The following is a 25,442-nucleotide window of genomic DNA, read 5'->3' on the forward strand; positions in this document are numbered from 1 at the left end:
TAAACGTGTTAATGGTGAAGGGTTTATTAACTGCCAATTCTTTTAACATGACAACCAAAAAGCATATAAAAAGGAGAGAGAGAGTGAGAGAGAGATAAAGGAAGTGAATGATGTAATGCACAAAACATAAGATCATCCTATCGATTCTAGAGTACTATCGTTCATAGAAGGTGGGAATGCCAACTCCATCTCCCACTTAATAGAAACAATCTAAAAAGACTTTAGATTCAAGGATGCCTTATCTGGAAGACTTCATAAAAGTATATATCAAATTAATTTTATCTAAAATAAATGGAAACTTTTTAAGCAGAAAGTCTATCAAATATCAGAAAACCACTTTCCATAAACATAAGATTTGTGTTTTAATTAAATACTACCCAAATACAAATCCTTCTTTCCAAATCCAACCATATACAAACACAACATAAAAGTTTTTCTCCCTTCAATTACATATATGTTAATGTGTACCATATAATGTACCCTTAAAAATAGAAATTGGACTAAAATAATCTGTAAATTTGAAGTACATATTAGGATGTAGACAAGGGAAACATGGGGGGGGAGTCTGGTAGGGCAATACAAAGTGGTTTGCATTGGAATATAAGATAGTTGTACTACAATATGCAACATGCCCTTTTCTAATAATGTTTTTGTCATATATAGTTTTCTAAGAAAGAACTCGTACGAGGATTCGATCTTCCAGTATCCCTAATATGAGAAGAAAAGATGTCAGCATTAGTTATTGTTTGCTTTAAAACTAATTTGACAGTCAGTCATGACCAATGAGAATATTATATATATATAATTCGTTTTTAATTTAAAGTTTGGATGGAGGTGGTCGATCCACTTCGAAAATTTTATTGCATCTGTATCACATCCACCATCACTTCCATGATCGACAACATGATTTATGTTATCCTTTCACTTGTTTATAATATCCTTAACATCTGTAATAATCTAGTTTTTATTATAATTTTATAAGTTTGTTTTATTCACGATTTTACTTTTCTTCCAACATGGTTGATGATATTACAATGGCAACCATTACAACAAAATGAATCATGAGATGCCAAACTTAGATCAATACATTATTCATTCAAATATAGAACAAGGTTCGCTTTAGAACAGCTTTGACAGATAGATTTTAGTCGCATGCATGCATATACCGTTTTGGGACTAATTTATAGTATAAAATTAGCTCGATGAAGTCATGCAAAACGACAATCATTGATTAGAGAAACGCCGACCACGTTTGATATATATAAAAATAAACAGCTAGGTTTAAGAAAGCAAATTGCTTGCTAGCCTCGAGGAAATTTAGTATTACTTAATTGCATGCGACCCTTTTCTTTTGTTTTTTAATTTGAACCCAATACTTGATGCAAAACAGGTAAGAGTACCAAAGCAAAATTTAAGATAGAGAAAAATATGGTACCAAAAAAGCGTGGGATCTGATCACCAAACAGATTAAAAAGTAAAGACAGATTAGATCCTGATTGGATAGTGAGATGAGATGAGATTAGATTAGATTGTTTGTGAATAGTATAAAGATTATTAGTTGAAATTAGATGAGATGAAATCACCTCTATATCCAAACGGGTCCTAGTCTCAACAATAGAACAAAAAGATACATATGAATCTTCTCTACTTTTGAAGAAACAATGATTTCACAAATCTCTAGATATGTAAACCAAATAAATCAAATCCTAGGACTAAAGATAAACGAAACACTTTTTACTGCTCATAGCATCTCAAGATCATAGGATGAGAGTATCATGTTATCCATATTCATGGACTACAAAGCAGCTTTAATTACATTGTTTTAAATAGAGAGAAGATATATATAAAACTGATATATATATATATATATATATATATATATATTTTATCTTCAGATCATATGGAAAACTCAAAAGGGTTTGTATTTGTTACAAAATTGTACTGGTTGAGATCAGGTTAATTTGTTGACTGCACCATTCTCTCCTTATTGGAGAAACTCAACCTTGAGTAATTAATTGATAAGGACTTTGGACCCTCTTTGTATGAGACAACATGATAATTTTCGTTCCATTAATTGGATCCTTGATCAAAAAGTTCATCAATCATTTTAGAGTTCATGCTACACCACCCACTGAGGGTGTAGCCTGACAAAATGTCCCGAGAAGGCCATTTGACATTTTTATTTTTTTCATATATTTCTTTTATTCTCTTAAATATTTAAAGCAAAAAATTCACAACGTCATTAAAAAATACTTTTTTAATCATTAAGTAAAAAACAACCTATCAGGACCCACTGTCGGGATCCATTATCGATGGCTTTAGTGTTTTCCGTCATTTTAACTTGCAAAAATTCTTCTACTTTCAGGGATTATATGGGGAAGGTGATCACCATCGAGTTATACATGACTTCCATGGTTGACTAATGAGTTCGAAAATTCTAATAATGTTTTTTAATATTTTTTTAATTTTCTTAGTATTAATGGATAACATTCTTGGTAATACAAGCCGGTATAAAAGAAGAGAGTAACAGAGAATTTTGGGTAATTTTAGTTTAGTAGAAATATCTCTTTGGTTGGAGTTTTCTACGTAAATTGGGGATATTTTACTCATCTTAATACCATATGGACTATGGTAACCAACGCCACCCTTGTTATGGTTACTAAAATGGAGAACATTTTGCTGATCCACCTGCTGTGGGCCGAGGCCTGCAAAACCTAAACCCTATACAGTTTTTTTGCTTCGGAGATAGGACCCATCTAGTCTTGCCAATGCCTAATCCAATTTTTTTATCCCCGAGTCTTAATCCATAGTTAATAGGCTAGCTAATGTTCTTTGTTTCCGATTTGATTGATCGACCTTTGGGACAACCAAAATGATTTATGTAGTTTTAAGGTATACAAGTTCTGCTGCGTACTCCTTTAAAAAAAATAGGTAAATATCAGATTTAAATAAAAAAATCTATTTTTTAATAGTAAATTATATTCTTTTTCAAAAAAACGTACGAGAGATTGCACACTCAAACATAATCTCAAATGACCATCTGAAATCATTTCCAACGCTCAAGCACAGCCCTAAATGATCACTGTGATGTAAGTTAAGCTACGAGTAGAATAAGCTTAAACAAATTGATTCGATTCCACCTTTTAGCCTACGCAATGTAGTGAAGCACTGTCAATTAGCACGAGTATACTTGAGACACGTTTAGCCCTTTGTGTGCTACATTAGGATAGGTCTGAATAGTGAGATGATCATTTTTTATTTTAGATAAAAGTTTAAAATATTATTTTTTAAAAAAATTGAATTAAAATTTAAAACAGTTAAATTGTTTATTATATTTTATGTAAGAATTTAAAAAAATTATAATGATGAGATAAGATTAAATTTTATGTCGCTATTAATTTGTGATGTGGTAGTGATCTAAGGGTGTGTTGTGCCATACATCGGTCCTATTTGATTGAGAGAAATTTTCTATAGAAGCATCACATATCTTCATTTAATTAAAATGTGATTTACCATTTTTCTTACTTTATGTTGATGTTTAAATATGTATGTATTTAAATTAAAAAATAAAAATAACTAATCATATATTAGTTAGATAAAAAAAATATGTGGTGTAACTTTTCTTTATAACATTTATCTTTTATAAAATCAACATGCCTTGCATCCTCTAAAATTAAATGCCTTTAACCTTTTTACTTTGACCATATTAAAGGCACTGGCAGCTGATCTCCCTCGTACCTTTTGGTATTTATCATCATTGCTCCCTTATCTTTGCCTTCAGCAGGTCGTATTTGGGCCTCATATTTGTGTTGGCGCATTTAGTTATTTTTGTTAATATAAAATGTTTACCAATCAAGAACCACAAGCTTTAGCTTTTGCTATTGAAACTAGTGAGAGGGGACCGGGGTGGACCACTGCCCCCCCCCCCCCCGCGGGCGGTCGGTTTGATATAATTGTTTTTTAGCTATTTTTATTATAATATAAACTTTAATATATATTTTAGCATAAAATGTCTTCCATAGAGTTTGTTTGTAGTTTTAATATCTCTTTACATGAAAAATATATATACTTGTAAATAAAGTTTGTACCCTATTACAAGAAGTCAACTCCAGTCCATTTATTTTAATAATTCTCAGCATATTTAAATAATAAAAATAGGTAATAATAATTAAGAATGATATAATATTGAATTATTGTTAGGGATGTGCATCGAGACTAGATAAAAATCTGATATGGTCTGAAAACTGAAAATTTGAGTGAATTTGGACAGTTATCTCCCAGATTGGACCCGGGTGGGTAGAATATTATTTTATCCGTCCGGATCCGATTACGATTTGTAACACCCCGCCTAAAAAGCTCCTTAGGCCTTGACCTTAGTAACCTTAATCCTAGTTAACTAGGAATTGAGCTATCCTAGAATAAGAATAATTTTGGATATTTGAGTTGGCAAGAGGACCTTATAATTTTGGATTATTAATTACATTAGGATTGATGGTAAGGTTGGCTTTAATCTTGGCACTTAGTAAAAAATTCACATAAGATTAACAGGATTATCTAAAATAGAAGATTCAGTGATATGTGGCTTGAATTGCGGAACTCAAAAGGGGTCTCCAACAAATTGATTGCGGAACTCGGATTTGGTGTTTAGCAGTAGATTGATCCCGGTCAAGATGAATTATCTCATCAAGTAGATGCCGTGTGCGCTAAATATAACTAGTGTGGAAGTCACAAATGAACGGGCGTGGAATTCACAAATGAACAGTCGTAGATGTCACAAAAACCACACAGCCCTTTCCTCGCCTATCGAGTGGAAAGACTCCCGATCGGGATGAAAAACTCCTCTCACATTTTCTAGTTGTTGCCCATGATGTCGTTTAGGTGGATTTTTAAGTTGGTCAGTTTGACTAGTCGCCCAATCTAACAGCCAGAACTTTGTTGCCAATTCTTCTCACCCAAAAGGTAAAATATATTGGTGCCAAGTCTTCGTGCCCAGGTCTTCGCCCTCTGGTCACGAATCTCCTCGCCTATCAAGAGGTAAACCTTCTCACCTTTGGGCGAGATAAATCTCTTTGCTGCTCACGGGACAAGGCTTCTCGCCCAAATTTAATCAACTCTCTTCAGATCTCGTTTCATCACATCGGTCTGGATCTATAGTCTCTTTTTTTATACCAAAATGCTATCCTTTTGCACTAAATCTTTTCATTCCTTCAAATCCAAGAAAAATAAATAAAAATATATAGAAATAAAATAAAATCAATAGTATTGAAGCGAAAATGACATTTTTCATAAATAAAAGAGTAATAAAAATCACATAAAAATAACACTTATCACCACACGAACTGGCCACCACTGTAGGACCATTGTAGCCACAGTAGGGAAGAAATCATAGTGGTTTCAGGCCACTATTCCCCTTACTCAAATGGACATAAACTGTAGAAGGTAGTCTGGAAAGTTCAGCAGGACACCTCTATCTCATCACCTTATTTTGGGTTGCACCTTCATGATCACCTGGCAGCCAACTCTCCACCACCAGAAAAAGCCTTCAAGAAGTGACTTTGCTCCTGCACCAATTTGCCATGATGATGGTTCAAATGGATTAGTCAAGGTAATGATCAAAATTTGCCAAAGGAAAACCAATTGAGCCCGTCAGACCACTTGGATGGTTTTGATGATTTTTCTCCCCTCTCCTATGTCCCACAACTGGGGGTGTAACAGGTCCGGTCCGGTCCGGTTTTGGACAAAATCTAGGACCGAACTGATATGTACCAATTTTTCATTTTTCAAAACCGATTACACCCCGATTACCCTCCTAAGCCGGTACATCCGATTTTACCGGTTTCCAGTCCGGTTCGGTCCGATTTTTCGGTTGTTTTAAAATGTAAAAAATATATAATAAAATGTTACTTTTTATGATAAAATATTATTAATAATTTAATATATATATATATATATTATGTTTAAAGCATATGATCAATTAAAATTCATTTTTAAGATTAAATTTTTATTTTATAAATTTTAATAACATTATCTTTGATATAAATATATTAATAACATATGATCAAACAAATTACAAATGTTTATATTTAAGATTAACATTTTATGTTATAATTTATAAATTATAATGTGAAATTATTTCATATATGATATATAATTATATATTACATATAAAAATTTAATATATAATTATATATTATATATAAAACTTATATATATATAAATGTTTTGTATAATATATAAAATTAATTTTTATATATATTTTTTTTCAACCGGTCCGGTTCGGTCCGATCCGATTTCGAAAACTACGGAACCGAAACCGGACTGGTTCCGGCCGGTTTTCATAATATAGGAACTGGTTCCGGACCGGACCGGTTTAAAACCGAACCAACGGGTCTGGTCCTGTTCGGTCCGGTCCGATTTTCCAGTTTTTCGGTTTAAATTTACACCCCTACCCACAACTTGGCCAGCCCCTGTAGGAGTAATGTAGCAACTATAGGAGTGAAATCATGGTGGTTTAGGACACTGTTTTGACCTGCACAAGATGACACAAATGATGGAATGCAAATCTGAAAAATTTAGATTCATACACCATCTTCCATCAATCCCCTTGACCAAAGCCAACGTCCCCTTCCCCTTGGTTGCCTATAAAAGGCCCCCTCACCCCCTCATTTCCTCCACACTTCAGTTCCGAACTTCATCTTGAGCTTTGAAGAGCACTTCCCCCTTTTAGAGATCAAAAGAGTGAAACTGAGTGAGTTCTTAGTGAGTTCTTGAGTGTTCTTGTGAAAGGCTATCTTGAGTCATTGGAAGAGCACAAAATTTGTAAGTTTTCTTACTTTTGATCTTAGTTAGCATGTCAAGCTTTGTTTGCATGTATTGGTACGAAATTTGGATAAGTTTTGGGAAGGTTTTCATGCTGAAATCAAAACCGGGTCAATTAAGAGAATGTTTGGATAATTAAATGATTTTAAGTGGAAATTTAGATATGGCATGATTAGATATGATTTATTATTGTCTTAGAATAATTATGGAAGGTTTAAATCATGATTAGAAGTATGCCATGGTTGGCTTTGAATCTATCTTGTTTTGATCATCAAGTATGAATCGGTTTTGAATGAATTAGAGATTAAGGATATCTTAGCCATGATTAAGTGTTGGGATGAACTTTATTATCCAAGAATTATACTTTCACAAAGATGTTAGTAATTATTTGTGATTAAAGAAAATCTCATATGCATGCAACTATAGGGACCAATAGTTGAAAATACACGGCATCAACTAAAGTGCGTGCCACGGGTTGGGACCATTTGGACAAGTTTCACTTTGATTTTTGAAAATCCAAGGCCATAAATGGTTTGATAATGCCAAAAATATGAAGTCTATGAATTTTTATCAAATTTGAAATTCGTTTGCAATTAGTAAAAATTTAGGACTTTAATGGTAATTTTTACGAGTCTAAGGGTATTTTTGTAAATATATATTTTTGAAGCATTTTATTTTGGACCTTACCCATAGAATTATTAATTCTAACTTAGTACACACTTGATTTACGTAGCTACGACATTATTTTTAAATTACTCCGGACGTTTGTAAGTTGGCCTCTAAACTTACACTTTGATAGATTATTTATGAATTATTGATAAATGCTTCATTCATGTTTCAATTATCACTTTGAGCATAAAATATCATGTTTTATGACACATTGAGTATATATTTACATGAAAAGTGAAATTTCTACCATTTTAGCATAATGCACCTATAAATATCATTTTTACTTGAAAAGATTGCTAAATATGCATACGTCATGAAACTTATTTTTTATTCATAATATGAAAATGAATTTTTTCACGACCCCAAAGGCTAGGATGAGAAATTATCCTAGTGGAATTCCTTTGTCCACTCTGGAGTGTGTAAGAATGGAGTGGTAGCTCTTGGGTTGACGAAGAATAGTCAACGGTCTTTGAATGAGTTCTTTTTAAAGAATGCCGAAGTGAAGTCATATGTTATGACACCTAATGCTAGTGGATGTATATGTTATGATGTTATGATGATGTTATGTTATATTACCAATGCATTGAGAATGATGTCTGTAGATAATGACGTAGTGCCAACATGAGTTGTGCTATGGTTACCGGTAGATACTCATGGTGCATATGGAAAACCATGTTGGTACCAAAAATATGTTAATGATGGCTTTAATAAACGATGAAATGTTATGATTTTTAAAAGAAATGAAATACGAAATGTTCTCCTTCGAAATGTCATGTTTTTGCAATGAGAAAGTGAAAATGTTCTCTGAAAGCGAAAATGCATCAAGGTTTTTCTAAAAATGTTAAGGAATCTAGACACATGCACATTTTTCTGCATTTCATGCAATTCGTATTTATCATTTTTCATGCATAATTTATCTCTGTGTAAGTTAGTTGTTTAACTTACTGATATTTCGAGTAAATCTCACCCTTTGTGGGACCACTATCATTCTCCCCGGAATGATAAAAGTTGTGACACGACTGGTAGAGGATAAACATGATAGATCGCTGGATGCAGATGGTTGAAGAGGAGTCGGACCTTGAATGAAAACTACAAATAATTTTCATGCTCATAAGCATTGACTCTTAATACTTCAGAACGCATGAATAATTGATCTAACCATAGAACTTGGATTAAGTAGTTTGTATTAAGGAAATCTTATCCTTAAATTTGAACTTATGAGGGTTATTAATGCTATTAAGATGTTTTTAGTCCCAATAGCATTCTGGCATCAGTTATAACTAATCACTCTTATTCCGCTATGATTATTGCATATTGCTAGTTGCACTTATAGGATGTATTGCATAATAACTGTCATGTATGAGGGTATGTAACCTTGTATTACATGTCCCGACACTTTAAGTCTTTGTTCCATCCCAAGCAAAGGTTGGAGGAGTCACACGATTTAACCGGTTATTCATAACCGAGTGTTTTTTTTTTCTAAAACAATAAATTTTATTTCAACTCGACGTTGATTTTGTATATGCAAAATGACATTAATTTTGTATATGCAAAACGGGGTCGATTTTTTACAAAAACTAGAGTTAAAAAAATTAGAATGAAAAAAAAATGGATCTAAAATCGAATACCAGTTAGAATTCGGATATCCGATTCATACCCAAATCGTAACCGGTTTTATCATAATGCTATCCGCCCAGCTTTAAAAATCGGATGCACACCCCTAATTTTTATTTGGTTATATAGAACTTATAGCATTTTTATTCTTGATTTTTTTCTTAGTTTTTTAAGTTGAACGGGTCTTTTTTTAGTTTTTTTAGTTAAATAGATTCTTTGTTGTATTTATAATTTAAACAGATTTCTGAAATTATTTCTTTTAAGTTGAATTTTCATTTCATAATTGTTTAGTTAAAATTGAAAAAAAAAAATTAATAGGAATGACAAGTGTCAGCTTTTGCTTCACTGTCACGTGTCATATTTGCCACGTAACAAAATTTCTGTGAAGTTACTAACTGCTTTTTACAAAAGTTGCGAATTGTAAAATTTTAAAATCTTATGTGTGAATATTGCGAGTTAAGAAAATCGAGGTAGCTTTTTGCAAACCGACGAAAACCGAGGTAGTAAATTTGCAGTTAAGTCCTCGTTTGGTTACTTAGGTAAGATGATATAAGATGTGATATTTTATTAAAAATTGAATAAAATATTATTATAATATTATTTTTTAATATTATTTTTATTTTAGAATTTGAAAAAATAAATTATTTATTGTTAACATCGTGTTTCGCACGCCTTTAGACCGGGCTCCGACAACTCAGGTCTTTAAGAATAGGCCTGTAAAAGATATGAAAGAAGGCAATTAGTAGAGGATGGCCTTGGGGCTGGGGAGTCTTCGATGCCAAAATTAGTAAATTCTTTTAGAAGTTTATAAATAAGTGAAAGAATTTAGAGATCAAAGAGCTTTCTCGTACCTGAGGTTTTCTATTTATACAATAGATCTGAGAAGGTGCATATCGTGTTTGTCTTCACAGAGTTCGTGCCCCTCTTACTATTCTTGCTGTTAGAATCCTTTAATGCGGCATGATTCTATAACAGCACCATCAATGTGGCATGTAGCTCAGTAGTAGCGCCATTAATGCGGCATGATTTCCAGACATTGCTTTATCCTTTGTGAGCCATAGATCAACCTATGTCAGCGGATCGAGAGTTCTCTTGATTTCCCGCTACATTCCATACAAATTACCAAGTTCAGAACGTGGCCGAGCGATGTCAGACTGATCTATCTTGTTAGTCACTTGACCCATTTCCCGGATTGACACCTTACTTCAAGCATAATCCTGGCGACCCTAAGGCAGGGTATTGGGCTGAGGCCCAATGGGTTTTGTGAACTAGAAAAAATTATCTTATATTTATTATATTTTGAGTGAAAATTTAAAAAAATTGTGATGATTATATGAGATGAGATGAGATGTGATAGTTTAATTTTGTATAACTAAACCAGCCTTAACCCTTCAACTTAATAATAGATTTGACGTATTTTAAGCTACATATTTGGCTCCTCCCAATGGGAACTTCTAGTTTGTCCCCACTGAAACCCAAGAAAAATATGTAGAGAATGTACAAAAAAATTCATGAGAATTTTATAAAAAAGAACTTATAAATTGATTTAATTGTATTACATCAGATTGTGAAGTTCTCTTAATTATAAAATAAATCAAACATCTTACGTCGAGCACATGAATTTATAAATTTATTTGCATTCACAACGACAACACAACTATGCATTATCTCATCCCATGACAGAAATTCCTATAAAAACAAAAAGGAACACCACTATTTTACCCATCACAGCAGCAGGCAATCTCGAAGTACTAAAAGCGACCGCGTCTTGATTATAAATAAACCACCAATAACACTAAATTTTCCGTACTATTGGCACGTTTGGATACTAAATCAATCTCAACTAATTATTATAATTTTTTAAAATTTTAATACAAAATATAATAAGTAATTTAACCTTTTTAAATTTTAAAATAATAATAATATTAAAAAATAATATTCTAACAATATTTTATCATCTCAACTCAACTTAGTTCAACATTCAAATGCAGCCAATTACGGCAATAAAACTCAATAACTAAACCTGATTATAAAAATGAAATGAAATAAGATAAAAATTAAAAGTTGAATAAAATATTATTAAAATATAATTTTTAAATATAATTTTATTTTAAGATTTGAAAAATATAAATTATTTATTATATTTTATATATGAGTTTAAAAAAATTGTAATGATTATATGAAATAAAATTATGATCTACCAAACTAAACAGGCAAAAATCTAAACACACTTTTCTCAATATATAATTGTAAAGGGTAAGGAATTCGATGTATTGCCTCGAAGACACAGTACTAGCTCATGCCCTTAGATTTGTTTTACTTCAATTTTCATATAGAACTAATCATATTATCATACCAGCATTAATAATGTGTATACTCAGGATAAACTAAAATTATTGTTGCCCCGTTCAAAAATAGATCCCACAAGAAATTAAGTTTATAAAATGATGTAGCTTGTTGTACGTAGTACATCAAATTATAAAACTTTTTTTTACTGTAAATTAGAATATCTAAAGTATTACATCTAACTGCACCGTCTTTAAACTATATTTTTGTGAGATATCTTTATCAGTTAAACATTTTCTCATTTAACTTATAACATGTTACCAATTAGACATGAGGATTTGTTTTTAATTCTGTGTACAACAAATTTGAACACAATGCAGGACATTGACATTAGATAATTCAATGAAATTTTAGGAGATGTTGGTGGGTATATAAATCTGATGAATTTTATTCATAGAGCATCCAGTAAAATAACATGCATGACATAATTCGATTTGAAAGATAAATTTTAAATTTTACAAATTAAATCTTACCATTTATGTGATGTGGATGATGTATCAAACCACCGACTTAAAAATAAAATAACTCAATAAATTATACGTCAATCATCTTATCAAACCGCCCCTCCCGATAAGAGTCAAACACCAAATAATTAATAGCACTCAATTATACATTATCTAAAGCCCTGAAATTTGAACGCAATGTAGGTCAACTATCGGCTTGACACTCCCAAAATCATCAATAATGCAATATACAAAACTATTCTGATTCAATCATTCATGCAGGGACTTAGAGATAAGTAGGCACCGTTGTATGGCTGACTAGTAATTAAGATATTTATACTAGAAAATTTATTTGCTACTTATATTCACTACTCCATATCTTACACTCCATGAAAAACACTGTAACACTCCGTATTTTAGTGTATTTTTACTGAATGATTATTTTTGATTGTTCAAAAATTTATCCTCTTATTTTAAAATTGGTTAGATTTTTAGTAAGTTTATTTCTATGATTTTAATTTGGTGAAAATTATTTTTATGTGCTTTCCAAATATTTATTTATTGTTATGCATTTAAATTGTTTTTAATATTTAAATTAATTACTGTGGGATTTAATTATTTCAATTTGACTTTACCATTACGTTTAAATTATTTTAATTAACTTGTGGTTTTAAAATCATCTCCGTTGGATCATTTTTGTGACCCAAGTTATGAGGATTGGACCTCATTTCTTTTCCCTCTATTTTCTTTCCTTCCTTTTCTTTTCTTTCTTTTCTTTTTTCTTCTTTATTTTTCCCCTCCCCGCGAGCAACTCCCTCTCCCTCCCTCTCTCTTCGTCCGTTCTTCCTCTCCCCCAGGCCGCCGCCGTGCGCCGGCGGTGGTCGACACCGCCCGGCCGACCAGCTCCCCCTGCCGCCGGCGACCTCACCCCACCAACCTCACCTCCATTCGCGCCGCCGTTAACCACCAGTAGCCCTTCAAAGCCGCGGCCACCTTTCGTTCCAGCGCCGCCGTCGTGCCACCTCCGGCCACCATCTTCCTACCACTTCATCCCCGACCTCTTAGCAACCCATTGGACCCAACCCCACCTTCGATCCGTCACCGATGAAGCTCCACCATCTACATTTTTGATTTGGGCATTTTGGTCTTCTACCGCCCATTTCGCCGCCACCCACGGCAAACCACCACCACCATTGGCTTCACCGACCTCCCTAGGCCCTACCCTATCAATCTTGGGTCTTCGTTTGCCTCCGTTTGAAAGTTGGTATTTGTGACCCACGGCCACAGTATATTTTACACTGTGGTGTTGCTCAAATGTAGCATTTTTCAACTTCGTGATCCTTCGGAAATTGTCATATTGCACTGTAAGTATTTTCCTTAAAGAACTTTCGTGATTTAAATATATTTTTGCACTAACACATATTATCTGTGAATTGGTTTGTTTTGCCGGACTGAGTCTGAGGAGTTTCGGGGGTCGGATGGATTGTGGACGGAGTTGCTGTGTGTTTGTTTGCATTGTGAATTGTGGTTGTTGGTTGTTGGTTATGGCTTGTTCATATACATCGCATATTGCATGCATGATCATGTTTGTAAAGAAAACTGAGTTTTCGCATGATTGCATACATGTTCATGTGTTTATTGGAATTGGATTCTCATGTGAGTAAAAGGAAAAGAGACTGTAAGGATGATGGTAAGCAGGGATGGTGGTTGTGTCCCGCCTACAGTGCTCTGTTAAGTATTCATTGTGTGTAAAGGAACTGTAGGGATGGTGGTAAGCAGGGATGGTGGTAGAGTCCCGCCTGCGATTCCCGCCTATGGTGCACGCGATAGGGATGGTGGTTGTGTCCCGCATGTGATTCCCGCCTACGGTGCACGCAGTAGGGATGATGGTAAGCAGGGACGGTGGTAGAGTCCCACCTACAATGTCCGATAAATGGGTTGTTTGTGTTAATCATTTTATGGGAAAATGTTTTACGGATATTTTGGGCCAAAATGGGATTTTTGGCGTGTGTTGGAAATAATCATTTTTCTGGGAAAAAATGGTATTTTATGATTAAATGTATTTTCTCATATTGTTGGTTGCATTAATGTATTTTTATCCCGAGAGTTGTTTGGTTTATACTTACCTGTGGTACCATTTTATGGTATCGTAGATTGTGATGCAGATGATGATGACGAGCCTTAGCTTGGCTCCGTTGGAGGAGTGATCTGGGATTGCTCATGTTTAGTGAGTTATGTTTTTATCAATTTATGTATTTACCTTTTGTATTATATTTGGGATGATTGTAATTTTTAAAGATAAATTGTGTTGAATATTTGTATTTAAATTTCTGGTACTTAGTTGACTTATTTATATTATCCGCTGCGACTTTTATTGTGCACCTTTGCATGTTGCACACACACTTAAGCACATTTCGTTGGGATGCGTGACCGTGTTGTCATCATCCTGACGTCACGATTCCCTTGTTTTTTGTATGTGGGAGTCGGGACGTCACAAACACATTCATACTCTATGAAAAATATCCATACACCCAATGAAAAAGTTGTAGGTATGGAGTGTGAGAGTGAATAGTGGCTGATGAGTAGAATTCTTCTAATTTAAACTATATTATATCTTAAAAATTATTCATATAGTGGTATCAACTAATGCCCTGAACATATATATGCAGCTAAATATAATCAAAATCATTTGTGCTGCATGATCATGTGTCGACATAAGCTTGTGGGTCTGACACTCATTGATCGTATCCTATTTCTCAAGTTGGATATATAATGCTAGGACCGGGTTGCAGGGTCTGTATTTTCAAAGATTAAAAAAACATGCAAGGTTGCAGGGTACGTACGTATGGCATTCATCCTGCATGCATGAATATTTAAGTCGTCGGCAAAGGATTAATGCTCATCTGAATTAATAGACCAGCTAATTAGTAAACCCACATGAGATCATCGATATATGAAGAGAGGGGTCCACTAGTGACAATCATGTCGGGATACTCTATCTGGGATCTGGTTCTTCTCAATTTCTTATCCAATTTGAGGATCTCAAATTATAAAAGAAGAAAGACGCGTAAGGTAGTCGGAGAGATAGTTACACTATGGCAGTTTTTATTGTCGTTATATAAAAATATTTAGAATAGTTCTAAAAGAACAATTAATGTTGTAGAACATGTTTTATATATCTAAATGTCTCCCATCAGATGCTCTCAAGTTGAGGCAAGAACTTGATGGGAGAGTTTTCCCTCCATCTACTGAGCTTTCAGTTTTTAATTCATATATGCAAAATGATAAATTGAGTTTTTTACTTTATTTGGGATAATACTAAAATTGAAATTGAGTTCATCAAAATTGGATGATCTATTAATTATATAGATAGATAGACACATCATGCGACAACTATAGTTATTAGCGTTGAGGATTTCTATTTAGTTTAGATGTTACCGTATTTAATACTCACTACAAAAAACTGCTTATAAGTGTCCAGTTATTTCTTGCAAAAATAACTATTTCCTACTAAAATAAATTTGTTTTCGTCACAAATAGTTAGTCTCGTCGCAAATAATCCATCACAAATGCTCATTTTTCTTGTAGTGATTATGTCTGTTTCTTTATGTATTGGATAGTCGAATTTCCACTAAACAAAATTGAACCTTAGCAAATTTAATACTCAACTCGTTTGGCGAAAGATCTCTTAACGGAGAAAGAAGTATAATTCTTAAATCCTAACCGTTACTTTCATATTAGATTGATTGAATTTTACGACTAGATATTAAATGAAGGTTACATAGTTTTGTAAAAGAGTTATAAAAAAATTGGAAGGTTACATAGTTTTGTAAAAGAGTTATAAAAAAAGAGTAATGCTACATACAGTCGTGAAGTGTGCAAGCGTCGTGCAATCGCTTTAAAAAAGAGTGAGATCCACTACTAAAAACTTAATTTTATTTTCATGTGGGTTCTGTATTTATTCACTTTTTTCAAAATGATTGTGTGACACTTGCACACTTATGACTGCAACTATCATTTCTCATAAATAAATAAAAAAATGGAAGGTTACATGGTTAGTTTTGTAAAAGAATAATAAAAAAACAAAAATGCTTTGGACAACCAGCCTGTGTCCTCGCTGCGGCATCGCGCTCGACGTGGCTAAAATGGAAACGACGTTGTTTTGCAAAAATCGAAAACATAGCTTGTCAGTTCCCTTTCCTTCTCATTCAGTTGGTTCTCTCTGCAACGAAAGGTGCCCTTATGAAAACACGCATACATAGAGCAAGTCAAAGTTATAAACTGTTTGAGAAAAATCATGAATCTCTTTTCATTTACTTCTATATGTTTTCTCTGCAACTACAAAGATAATCACACAAAATTAGAGCTCAAATAGAGGCCCGAAGTTATAAATTTCATTTCGCATTTACTTTCCTCATTTTTCTCAACAACCAAACATCCAGAGAGAGATAGAGAGAGAGAGAGAGAGAGAGAGAGTTACTGGGAGGTCAAGTATGTAATTGGTCAAGTGAAGAACATCCTCTAGAACGTAACCAGAGGGGTCGGTGACGATTTTGGGCTCGGAATTGACCAAGTTCTCCATGGAGCCATTCCTGGAAGTGAGAGAGAGGACAAAGAAGTATCGGGGGCTGTGATTGGGGGAGGAGAGCAAGGGTTCGTGGGGTCGAAGCACCGAAACCTTGGGTAGAAATGGAAACTGATGAGCTACAGATGGTAGAGTGACAAGAGTCCATGGAGCCCGATGGAACTTGCGAATGTGAGCAGGGGATAGGATGAAGAGAAAAAACCCAAAACTAGTGGCTTTGTGGATTTGTGGGTATGGCTCTGTGGCTTCATGGATAGGACGAAGAGAAGAGACCCAAAACCATCGTGGGTCCGACTGTGACATGGAGAAGACGAAGAGAGGTCTACGGCTTTCTCGAAGATGAAAGGTAATCGTGGGGATGGAGAAGAAAAAGATGGAGAAAATAGAAAGAGAAAATGGGGCAAAATGAAGATGAAGAGAGGTCTGTGGCTTTCTCGACGTAATTGTGGGGATGAAGGAAGAAGAAGATAGAGAAAATGTGGATTGGAAATGAGGATGGAGACCAGAGTCCCATCTGTTTTCAATTTTTGCAAAACGACATCGTTTCCATTTTAGCCATGTCGGACGTGATGCCGCGGCAAAGACACAGGCCGGTTGTTCATAGCTTTTTTGATAAAAAATAAAAAATAAATTTGTAAGTGTATTATAATTGAAAAAGAGAAATGATTGATCTGACTATTATTTCTTGGGAAAAGTACCAAAAATAACATGCTCGATGCTTGTTTGTACATTACAAAACTGACGATACCATACCATTTATGAACCAATAGACTTGATGAGAGGAAAGGAGGAAGCACAATTTTCTTTTTCAAAACCCAGTATTGGATTAATGCACATTAGCATATTATTTAAGAAAATTTAATAATACAATATACATAACTGTTTTTAGAACTTATTTCAAATGAATGATATTTTTGAAGAATTTCAAATGAACCAATAGACTTGTGATGTTTGCCATGTTGCAAACTAGCTCCTTTGTAATTGTGGTTTTTTATTTTGTAATTACTTTTGTATTTCAAATTTTAAATGAATTCTTCATTAACGCCAATTGATGTTAGCTCAAATGAACCAACCACTAAGAACATGTACATGATCTTCTAAGTACATGTTGTTACCTCTAGTTGGAAAACTTTTTTGAAAATTGGAAACCAAACATAGGTAGCATTCGTGAATACTGGAAACCAAATATTTTTGAAGTGTTAGTATGAAGAAATCTTATAACGTATGTTCACAAATTGATATGATTTAGTATAATACGTTAGTTCAACTTTATAATAAAAAATATTTTACAACCAAACGTACTATATCGAACCACATCAATTTGTAACATTTCTTTAAATACCAAGCATTCCACTTCTTTCTATATTTCTTTCTTGTCCCAACAAGATGCTGGAGTAGTAGTTTTGACTTTAAATTCTAACTGTACACTTTATTTCATCATTCTAAGTATATATTATGTGTTGAGCTCACCTATTAAAAGAAAATTTAACCCACTAATAATAAGAGTTGAAAAATATAAATAAAATTATTTCCATTGTTTGTTCCTAATTTTTGTGACAACTAGTAATTTAACATGAAGACTAACATTTAGGTGCAGTTTTGATCATAGTGAGATGAGATGAAATGACTTTAAATAAAAGTTGAAAGTTAAATAAAATATTGTTAAAATATTATTATTATTTTGAGATTTGAAAAAATTGAATTATTTATTATATTTTGTTTAAAAATTTAAGAAAGTAGTAATAATGAGATGAAATAAAATAAAATAAAACAATTTTACTATTCAAATGACACTGTACTAAATTAACATTGGAAAAGTAACAAGCGTTGACCTTTTAGAATAACATCATGCGTCTGTAAGCCTCTTTTTTTTCCTTTTTAGGAAATAATAATGGCAAAGAATGCTTCCTTTCTCAATAATTTCTATCAAATCGTGCTTCTGAGTCATAATTTTTTAGAACCCTTTTATGACAAGTGTTTAACTAATAATTAGAACACAATTAAATTCTGTAAATTAAATGATCAGTACTATATATATTTAATTATCAATATTTTCCCCTTTGTTGAACGGTAACTATAAATTAAATTATATCATATAAACATTTTATTAAGTGTGTTCTATACACCGATTTAAGAATAGAATAACTCGTATTTATTTGGATAAACAGTTGGATAGAATCTCTATGATCCAATTAAGAGCTAGCTAGCTATACCATGCATGTAAAGTGACCAAATAAAATTAGTTTCTTAACTCATGTTCTTAATTATGATCTGCTGATGCTTAAAATAAAACAAGCATGCAGGACGAGGAACATCTCATGACTTTGTATTATATTATTAGATGCTGTTATAAGCTAGCTAGTGTGTTAGAAGTTTTGATCTCTTAATTATTAAATTGCTTGCGTTTTTTTTTTTTCTTAAAAGTTTTAATTGTTGCTTCACTTTTCGTTCCCCATTTTATCAAATAGACCCTCCATGCAGCTGATCCAGAGAGTTCTTTTTTCTTTCCCACATTATAAATTACCACAAATCTAGTGATCAGTATATATATATATAGTAATTTCATTATTAATATATATATATATATATATATATAGTTTAGATTTTGCCGACATAATATTGATAATATATACTGATATAGACTAGCTAGTCATTATTAATTAAGAGGAAAATTAAGAATATAATAAACTAATATGAACCGGCCACTTTGTCATACGCGTACGTGATGGATTGCTGAGATCACCAATTTGAAGCATTGTTTCGAAAAATAATGCTTAGAATTACGTACGGAACAAATCTAGCTATGAGATTGAATTCCCTAGCTAGGGACTAATTAACAATCTTCTTGATTAATTTATGGTTCATACTAAGTTCCATATAGAGATCATACCTGACAGAGTTCTTGACCGAACTCTATAGTACTTTAGAATATGAGAAAGATAGAAACGTACATGAAACACATAATCTCATAATATAATTTATATCTACTAGAGTGAAATGTTCGGACAACATTAAAGATCTTAGTAATTAACGGTATGATCGCTCATTTCATATGTCTATCTCTCTAGATCTCAATGTAGGTCCTAGAATTCGGTTAAGAACTCTAGTGAATCTAAATACATGATATAAATTGGATGTTTATAAAGATGAAAGGGAACATTAATCCAAGATGCCTAAGTACTTCTGCAGTTTGCAGTAATTAAAGCTACATGGGATCAATAATTTGAAAAGGATCAATCGAGCCATTCTTATGATCTGATCAATACACATTATGTTCTTATAATCGAGTCCTTATAAAAGTACAAAAAGGCGGTCTCATATATATATATTTAATATAAGGTGTGGAGCTGGAAGTCCTGTTTTTACAGTATGATGATCAAAACTCTCAATCATGAATTTGAAAAGGCGACCTTAACCACAGTTAGCTTCCTGCTTTGGACAAACCGTATCATTTTTACCGAAGTTGATTGAAAATAAAAACATAAAAGAACTCTAAGAGCTCGTGAAAGGGTAAGATGATCAGCTATAATTAGTATATAGTTTGTGTCTTCGTCAACCCCACAACCATCAATAAGGAGATCAAAAACCAATAAGTCAATTAATTCACGCGGCACAACGAAAGGACCAATATTTATATATATATATAAATATATACGTATTGTTTAACCTTATAATTAGGTGTTTGTGGGCCATTGCAGACGAGACACCATCAATTTAAGAATAGCCAAAAGACAGCAGAACAAGGCACACGCCTTTGAAAAGATATTAGTGTTTGAAGAGTTCAAACGTCTCTATGGAAAAAATTGGAAAAAGATCAGAGGGAAATATAATATTGAAACCAATTGGCCGTTGATTGACTTCCAAGTTGCATAACATCGATGAATTAATTCACAATAAGTACATGCACTACGGAAAGTTGACAATGCATAGAGAAAGGTATTGAGATTAATTAGGAGCTGTTGAGACCATGCATGCATCTCAGACTACTTCTTTATTATTCACAAATAATTCACTACTATTTCACTAGTATTCATAAATAATTTTACTATTATATATTCACAGATGATCTGAAATACTCTTAATATCAAACATACTACCCTTAATATAATTATTTTACTTAAACACTTTCTACAAGATATATCATAAATATAATAATCTATTTTTTCGCATCAGCTTAAGCATTTAAAACAAATGGTTATTTCATATGGTTTCAAATCAAAGTTCTTAAGTTTGAAGGGCCGGGATGCTGATCTTTCAGTTAGTAAAGATACTGTACAAAAGTAGGAAGATAAATATTGGTCTTGGTACGGCCAGATGATTGAAGTCATTAAGGGTTAGTTTGGGTAGTAGAATATTCTCATCCAGTACTACTATTCATTATTTTATTATTATTGTTCACTTAATTTTTACTACTATTTAATATTATATCATTACTTTTTTATTAATTTTTCAGTACTATTCACATAATATTTAAAATCACCTCACTATCTAAATACAACCTAAAGCTTTCCTGCAAGGTAGACTTCGGTAGGGGATCCAATACATTCCTAGAGGGAAGGCAACCATGAAGTGCATCAAGTGGCTAAATTTTCTGTGTCATGTGAAGATCAGGAGTCAGTGTGGTTAGAAGATGATTCGGATTGGATCAAGATATGTATTCATCTAGAAAAATAATGTATTGTTTGATTATTTTCTGATGAAGGAAGTGAGTTTTGATTTAAAAATAATTAAATATTTTATGTGTTAGCTAGGCCTTTTAATTGTCTTATTTATTGAATATAATAATTCTTCTCTTTCCATTGGTTTAAACTTTTGAAACAAGTGATGATTTTAAGATTTTCTATAATTTGAATAGAGATCAAACGGATCCCAATATTAAATAGAATGAAGTCCATATGCTGTGCCCATATCTTTTCTAATTGTAGAAATTGTTTGATTAAAAAAATTATAAAAGATTATGAAAATAGGAAATTATACATTTGCCGCCCCTTCCCCTTGCTTATTTTGTCATAAACTATGATAAAACAGGATTAGTCACAAATAAATATAGCAAGATCAACCAACACGTACGTACGCACGCAAGGCAAAACAATTGATGAGGTCAACTTTCACTTCCACTACCTTGGTATGTGAATTAAACAGCTTAACTCTTAAAGGGAACAGCTCACATTAAATTGCAACGAAAAAAAAAAGCTTAAAAATTCGCCACACGACATCGGACCCATCTAAAAGAGCTATCTGATCCCTTGGGATATACGATGAGGCCTTTTCGTGTTTGTAAACGAGATGCATGCGGCGAAATGGATTCTGTCAAATTATTTTATTAAAATTTCTTAATAATTGGGTCCATTATTGGTTCTTCAAAATTTAACAAAGTCAACGGACATTACAATATAAATACCATTCCATCCTCGAGTACTCCCTCACACAACACCCAACTGATCTAGCTATTCCATTATAAGCTTTCCCGTATTTGTTCAGTACTTCACACTCCCCACAGCTTTCTGCAGAAGGACTAGGGAGAGTTAAGAATGGCTGAAATTGAACAATCTCCAGGAAGCTCCATGCATGGAGTGACAGGCAGAGAACAAAGCTTTGCCTTCTCTGTTGCTTCCCCTATAGTCCCAACTGATACAACTGCAAAATTTGCTTTACCTGTTGATTCTGAGCACAAAGCCAAGGTTTTCAAGATTTTCTCCTTTTCCAATCCTCATATGAGAACCTTCCACCTTTCTTGGATTTCCTTTTTCACCTGTTTTGTCTCCACTTTTGCTGCGGCTCCCCTTGTTCCCATCATCCGTGACAACCTAAACCTAACCAAACAAGACATTGGTAATGCTGGAGTTGCTTCTGTCTCGGGAAGCATCTTCTCTAGGCTCGTAATGGGTGCAGTTTGTGACCTGCTAGGGCCAAGATATGGCTGTGCATTTCTTATTATGCTTTCAGCTCCAACTGTTTTCTGCATGTCGTTTGTGTCAGATGCTGGGGGCTACCTAGCTGTGCGTTTCATGATTGGATTTTCTCTTGCAACTTTTGTGTCATGCCAATACTGGATGAGCACGATGTTTAACAGCAAGATTATTGGTCTTGTCAATGGCACTGCTGCCGGCTGGGGCAACATGGGTGGAGGAGCGACTCAGCTCATAATGCCTTTGCTCTATGACGTGATTAGGCGTGTTGGTGCCACCCCTTTCACTGCCTGGAGGATAGCCTTCTTTATTCCTGGTTGGCTTCATGTTATCATGGGAATCATGGTCTTAACCCTAGGCCAAGACTTGCCTGATGGAAACCTCAGTGCCTTACAGAAGAAAGGTGACGTTGCCAAAGATAAATTCTCCAAGGTCAGTACTACTTTTCTTGGACTTATATATAATTCTATCTTTATTTTTCCATCTTTTAAAAGAGTACTCATGAAAATCGAACTAATTTTATTTTATGAATGATCAGGTACTGTGGTATGCCATAACAAACTATAGGACGTGGATTTTTGTCCTCCTCTATGGCTACTCCATGGGTGTTGAATTGAGCACAGATAATGTCATCGCTGAATATTTCTATGATAGGTTAGTTTACTTTCTCCTCCTCCTTTGTATTGAGTTAAATTAGTTACAAGTTTGATGTGTGTAATACACCACTTATTGTGAGGACTATTATATTTATTAATTATAGAGCCAAATTATCTGAACTTTTTTTAGGTAAGCTGATCATGTAGCATGTTTTTACATCAGTGTTAATGTATTTGCTGCATCAGTAAAGAAGCTTGATTTCAAATAAATTTATTTCATTCGCAATATTTTCTCACAGTAAGTATTAGAGATAACCCTCTGCTTACTGTTGGACAGGTTTGATCTAAAGCTTCACACTGCCGGAATCATTGCTGCCACCTTCGGCATGGCCAACCTCCTTGCTCGTCCCTTTGGAGGTTATGCCTCTGACTTAGCAGCTCGATATTTTGGCATGAGAGGCAGGCTTTGGACCCTATGGATCCTCCAAACTCTAGGGGGAGTCTTCTGCATCTGGCTTGGCCGTGCCAATTCACTTATTATTGCAATCTTGGCAATGATCCTCTTCTCAATTGGAGCTCAAGCTGCATGTGGAGCAACTTTTGGCATCATCCCTTTCATTTCCAGGCGGTCGCTCGGAATCATATCAGGCTTGACTGGGGCTGGAGGGAACTTCGGCTCTGGGCTAACCCAGTTAGTATTCTTCACAAGCTCAACATTCTCAACTGCAACAGGTCTTTCAATGATGGGGGTCATGATTGTGTGCTGCACTCTACCTGTGACATTGGTTCACTTCCCACAGTGGGGGAGCATGTTCCTTCCACCTTCTAAAGACATGAAGAAGTCAACCGAAGAATTCTATTATGCCTCAGAGTGGGATGACAACGAGAAGCAGAGGGGTTTGCACCAGCAAAGTCTCAAGTTCGCAGAGAACAGCAGATCTGAGCGTGGGAAGCGTGTGGCCTCAGCTGCAACTCCACCTGGTTCAACACCAGCCCATGTTTAGACCATAATTATTAAGCCAAGATCAAAGTCATGGATGGCGCATGGTGCAATCAGTTAGGACAGACCAACAATGGGAACAAATATTAAGGCTGTCTTTCTTGGTACCAGCCTCTCATAATTACGTGTTATATATTTGTTTCCTTATTTAGAATACATGCGTGCTTATTATATACAGTTGATTATTGTGGAGTTGTTGGTGAAATGGGAACTTAAACATATGGATGATTCTGAAAGATTCATCATGTGGAGTCGTTGAATGGAATCCTACATGTAATATATGGAGTTATATATCAATGCAAATCCAATGCATGTATACGTAATGCAGTGGATCTATCTGGGCCGGAGTTTTCCGCACATGGCATTCCATGATTGGTTGTAATATTCCAAAGCATTTTGATGTTTATAATTCTCAATTATTAGCTGGGTTTCAGGCCTGTCTTTGTACGAGAGGGACAAGAGAAAACGACAAAAATAAAGAAATATTAAAGGCATGTCTCTAGTCTCTCTAGTGTTCGTGTGAAAAGAGCCTTGTTTGATTATTATACACATAACATCAAACGAAATAAAAAAATATATATACATGTGAAGAGTAGTAGGCACTAATGAAATGATTTGAATTAAGATATTTTAAAGAATTTTTAGAAAATTAGAGATAAAGTTGAATAAAAATATTATAAAGTTAAAATATTGTTAGAATATAATTTTTTTAATATAATTTTTGTTTTGGAATTTAAAAAATAAAAATTGAATTATTTTTTGTGTTTATTGAAAGTTTGGAAAAGTCATATTAATTAGATAAAAATGTTAAAAATTTTAAAATTTAATAAAATTGAAAAGTGTTTGTGTTATTCAAACACCGGTGTTTGGATGTTGAGAAGTTGAGAAAGTTGATATGAGATTGGATGAATTAGGTTGAAACCATCTTTGAAACCAAACGGGGACGAAATACCTGTTTGGATACTTAGAATATCTCAATATATTTGTGAACAATAATGAAATAATTTGAGTTAAGATGTTTTATTTGGTTTTGAAAAATGAGAGAAAAATTTTGAATAAAAATATTATAAATTAAAATTTTGTTTGAATATTATTTTTATTTTAGAATTTGAGAAAAGTAGTATTTTTTTTTTTGTGTTTTATTCGACAGTTTGGAAAAGTTATAATAATTATGTAATAATTAAATGAAAAAATTTAAAATTTAAAATTAAATATTTTATGTTTGAGTGATATTTAGAAATAATCAATTATGGGTTCATGACAGTTTAGTTAATTTAACGGACAGTTCCGTAAATGATATTGGAAAACAGCTCATCGGATGTTAATTAACTAATTAATTTTTTCTGAAGCTATATATATATAGTCATATAATATAATTATTATTGTAATTAAGGGGCGAACAAGTAAGAGAGAGGAGTAAAATACCCTTTCTCCTTAATTGCGCTCTGCTAGGTTTTGTTT

The 25,442-nt window shown here is 33.5% G+C and overlaps 1 protein-coding gene across 1 annotated transcript; it reads left to right on the forward strand.

The window, feature by feature from the left end:
- The first annotated feature begins 21,901 nt into the window (after positions 1-21,901).
- On the forward strand, positions 21,902-24,335 carry LOC121241349 (high-affinity nitrate transporter 2.1-like). Its single transcript, XM_041139080.1, has 3 exons — positions 21,902-22,817; positions 22,924-23,039; positions 23,319-24,335. Exons 1-3 carry the CDS (start codon positions 22,008-22,010, stop codon positions 23,983-23,985), a joined length of 1,593 nt encoding a protein of 530 aa, XP_040995014.1. The 5' UTR covers positions 21,902-22,007; the 3' UTR covers positions 23,986-24,335.
- Positions 24,336-25,442: the final 1,107 nt, after the last annotated feature.

Source organism: Juglans microcarpa x Juglans regia, chromosome 7S (genome assembly GCF_004785595.1).
Source record: "Juglans microcarpa x Juglans regia isolate MS1-56 chromosome 7S, Jm3101_v1.0, whole genome shotgun sequence".
Lineage (NCBI taxonomy): Eukaryota > Viridiplantae > Streptophyta > Magnoliopsida > Fagales > Juglandaceae > Juglans > Juglans microcarpa x Juglans regia.

Excerpts from the sequence above, each read along its gene's own strand:
- LOC121241349 (XM_041139080.1), top strand. The coding sequence starts at position 22,008 with ATGGCTGAAATTGAACAATCTCCAGGAAGCTCCATGCATGGAGTGACA. Across the intron at positions 22,818-22,923 it reads CCAAAGATAAATTCTCCAAG|GTACTGTGGTATGCCATAAC; the intron begins GTCAGTACTACT and ends ATGAATGATCAG. Across the intron at positions 23,040-23,318 it reads GCTGAATATTTCTATGATAG|GTTTGATCTAAAGCTTCACA; the intron begins GTTAGTTTACTT and ends ACTGTTGGACAG.